The sequence below is a fragment of the Vombatus ursinus genome, unplaced genomic scaffold (genome assembly GCF_900497805.2).
Source record: "Vombatus ursinus unplaced genomic scaffold, bare-nosed wombat genome assembly UNPS02014176.1, whole genome shotgun sequence".
NCBI lineage: Eukaryota > Metazoa > Chordata > Mammalia > Diprotodontia > Vombatidae > Vombatus > Vombatus ursinus.
This window is the reverse complement of record NW_020953954.1, coordinates 1,315,053-1,318,543: the sequence shown is the minus strand read 5'-3', so window position 1 is coordinate 1,318,543 and position 3,491 is coordinate 1,315,053. Positions and strand designations below refer to the sequence as shown.

Here is a 3,491-nt window from a genome sequence, read left to right as displayed (position 1 = left end):
ATGGATGGATGGATGGATAGACAGGGGGCAGCTAGGTGGTGCAGTTGATACAGCACTGGCCCTGGATTCAGGAGGACCTGAGTTCAAATCCAACCTCAGACACATAACACTTACTAGCTGGGTGACCCTGGGAAAGTCACTTAACCCCATTGCCTAGCCAAAAAAAGGAAAAAAAAGAAGGGTGGATAGACAAATAGGTGGATGGATGGATAAAAATGAGGGTGACAGGTAAGCTTTGTGTAGCACTGTATGGTTTGCAAAGTGCTTTACATACGCTCTTTCATTTGACCTAGATCACATTGTTAGACTGAATAAATGTGGACCGAACTCCTGCCCACAGACTTTGAGGAAGGAAGGTTCCACCTGTTACCCCAGAGCCCAAAGCCTCAGGACCCCCAGACTTACTCTGAGGGGTCTCTGGGCCCTACATTGGCTCTGGGGCGGCCCATGCCCTGTCAGCTCCCGGGGTTCCCAGGGTGAGTGCCCAAGGCTCTGTGTAGCTGAAAGGTGGGCAGCCCCATGCTGGACCTCTCCAGGCCCTGAGCAAGGATGAAGTGCTCGGACCACTCCAAGCTGTCACCTGCTGCACACCCACCCAGGCACACAGGACTCCCTTGGTACCTTGGCCAGAATGTAGTAGCAGTCTCCATGAAAGGTGTATTTCTTCCCATCAAAAGTGGTGATATGGGCTCCACCTTCCAAGGCGCATGTGCCAGGACAGGACAGGTCCTCGCACACCCACCGGCCAGCGTTACAGACGCTGCACAGACAGACGGCAGAAGGGAGAGTCAGCACCCATCACTCCCACACCCTGGGCCCCCCTCTTCCTCTGCTCCCCGGCCCTCATCTCTGAGGCCGAGGAACAAGCCCGGGAAGGGCAGCCCCACGTCGTACTTACCACTCTTCACAGTTGCTGGTGATCTGCTTCCCCGGGGCATAGAGGTGTCCGCGCAGTTTGCAGCTGCACTGGTTCACCTGGATGCAGCCTTTGCCCGTGATGTCATCATACACAGTTCCTGGGCAAGGGAGAAGAGGGCTGAGCTGAACCCAAAGCCTCCAGCAGGCAAGGGGCAGCTGAGGCCCTTCTGCGGAAGGCCCTGCCCCAGGGGACTTCAGGGGAGCTTTGCAGGACTGCCGAGAGAGAGCCAGCCCCTCAGCGGAGGCATCTTAGCTCTTGGGACTTTGTCCCACCCTGTTCCTCCTCCAGCACCATCACCTCTAGTGCCCAGGTTCTCTGCGCATACCAAGCACTCAGGGAATGGTGCTGATGGTCTCTGGCTAGAATGCCAATCTCTAATTGTTCGTGATGGGAAAGTCAGGAGCCCAGATGTAGGGGGCCAAGGACTTGCTGCTTACAGGTTAGGCATTTCTCTCTCTCTTTATAGCAAGTGGGCACTCAAGGATGGAAGGAGGGGGCTGTTTAATGTCCCTCCCTCATTCTCTGAATTCAGGCTCTGCCTCTCCGGAGCAGTGTGGATAGCCCTGGAAGGGACACTCCCAGCAAATGGGTGCCATGTCTTCAGTGCCAGCCTCTTCCAGGCAGAAGCAGCCAGAAGAAGATGAGGCTGGGTACCAGGAGCCCCACCCACTGGGAGCTGCTTACCCTCAGGGCAGAAGCAGCCATCCATGTAGTGTTCCTCACAGAGGCTGCTGACCTCCAAGTGGGAGCAGGTGTCCATGCAGGGGGAGCCACTCTCCAGGTAGACCATGTTACCAGGGCAAGTCTTGGCTGGAATGCACAAAGACAAGGCCTGATGAGTTTGGGAAACTCAATGGACATATTCTTGGGGACTCTCCCTACATGACAGGCTCCTGAGGCTGATCGTGGCAAAGGAAGAAGCCGTCATGGCGTATAGGTCTCCATAATTGGGTAATAAGCCTCAGGCGGGAGTTGGGGTCTGAGAAGTCACATCTCCCCTGAAGCTCCAGGCTGGTCTGGGATGGCCAGCTCAGCCAGCTGGCGTGATGCTGATGAGGCCAAGCTCATCTCCACACAAGCCTGTCAACTCCCACACTTGGAAAAGTGCTCTCGGGTCACAGGCCACACCTCTTTCCCAGAAACCTTCTCTGCTGGTCCTCCAAGGCTGGCCCACTGCCAGCCCACCCACAGGGGTCTTGGTGTAAGGACCATGGATAGCACTAAACCTCTGCCCCTTTCCCTCCCTGCCACCCTGGGAATTCACCAAAAATGCCTACGTATTACTCACTTGAGGCCCTCCCCGGGAAAACCTGACTGGTTAAGAAAATGACCCTGTGGATTTACCCAGTCAGAAACAAAGACCAAGGAATGTTTCCTCCAAAGAGGCCAAAGTCAGGGATACAATTCCCATCTGTCCATTCTAGTCCCTTTCTTCTCCCTCTACCAGAGGTATCAGTTTCCCTCTAGGCCAGTTCTAGGTCCCCTCCCCCTCCAGACCCAGCTCAGTGCTCTAAGCTTCCCTCCAGAGACAAAAGAGAGAGGGGAGAGTAGAATAGTCATCACTCTTCCCACTGGGAAGGACAGAAGTTGATATTTAGGGAGCAGCAGCAGCGGGGCCAGGATCAAGGATTGTTCCTGGGAGCAGCAGAGAGGTCAGGGCTCCCCCTGGACCCTCTACAAAGCATCTTCTCATGGGCATGCTTCTCTGCCATGCCTTGAGGGCGGGGATCTGGTCCGGGGTCAGGCAGGTTGGAGGAGAGCAATTGGGGAGCAGAAACGAAGGGAAGAGTCTGACTGAGCCATCAGAGGAGCCGCTGGCCCTTCAGCTGGGGAGACCCCCAGAGCCCATGGAGTGCCTGAGCCACACCTGGGACGACTACAACATGGGAGAGTGGGCTCTCATCCCCACACCTGTACTGCCTGATGTAGACAGCCAGACTGGGCCCTTCACAGGCCAAAGGGGAATTGTTGGCCACGAAGAGTGAGGCCAGCTGTCTTCACCATCTCCGAGACACAGAGACACTGTCCAGAGAATGGACAGCTGCCCCAGCTCTCCCACCTCGGGCAGTAGAGATTGCTCAGCCAGTGCTCGTGAAGGGCTCTCCCACGGCCCCAGCCCTGGCCCTCCATGGACACTTACTGCAGAATGTGTCCGTCCTCCAGGTGCGGGGCCGGCCTCCAGCATGTGAGCACTGGCGGGAAAACTCTGAGACAGTACTGCACAGGCAGAAGGAGGTGCTCTTCTCACACTGACACAGGTCCTGCATACAGGCCAGGATGTACATCTCCACTGGCACAACAGCCTGGCAGTCCTCAAAGGCCGCTGACTTCAAGAGATTCTCACACTGGGTGCGCTGGTGGGAAAAGGGGAAGGACCGCACTCGTAAGTCTACTCTGTCCTTGAGCTGCCCCCAGCACCTTTCTGGCTCCTGCCTCAGCAGAACTTTTAGCAGACCTAGGCCCACAACAGGGTGTAAGCTCTCAGCTGTTCCTCCCTGAGCATTTTGGAGAGGATGGAGGCAGGCAGGCAGGAAGGAAGGAAGGAAGGAAGGAAGGAAGGAAGGAAGGAAGG

At 56.3% G+C, this 3,491-nt stretch overlaps 1 protein-coding gene across 1 annotated transcript in view; it reads right to left on the bottom strand.

Annotated features, from left to right (window-relative positions):
- The window catches only part of MUC2 (mucin 2, oligomeric mucus/gel-forming), a 53,579-nt gene that overhangs the window by 42,535 nt on the left and 7,553 nt on the right, over positions 1-3,491 (bottom strand). The window contains exons 6-9 of the mRNA XM_027860202.1: positions 3,060-3,273; positions 1,604-1,729; positions 899-1,016; positions 622-760 (exon numbers count right to left, since the gene is read on the bottom strand). Of these exons, the coding sequence (XP_027716003.1) occupies positions 622-760; positions 899-1,016; positions 1,604-1,729; positions 3,060-3,273 (597 nt within the window). The remainder of the gene's footprint in view (positions 1-621; positions 761-898; positions 1,017-1,603; positions 1,730-3,059; positions 3,274-3,491) is intronic.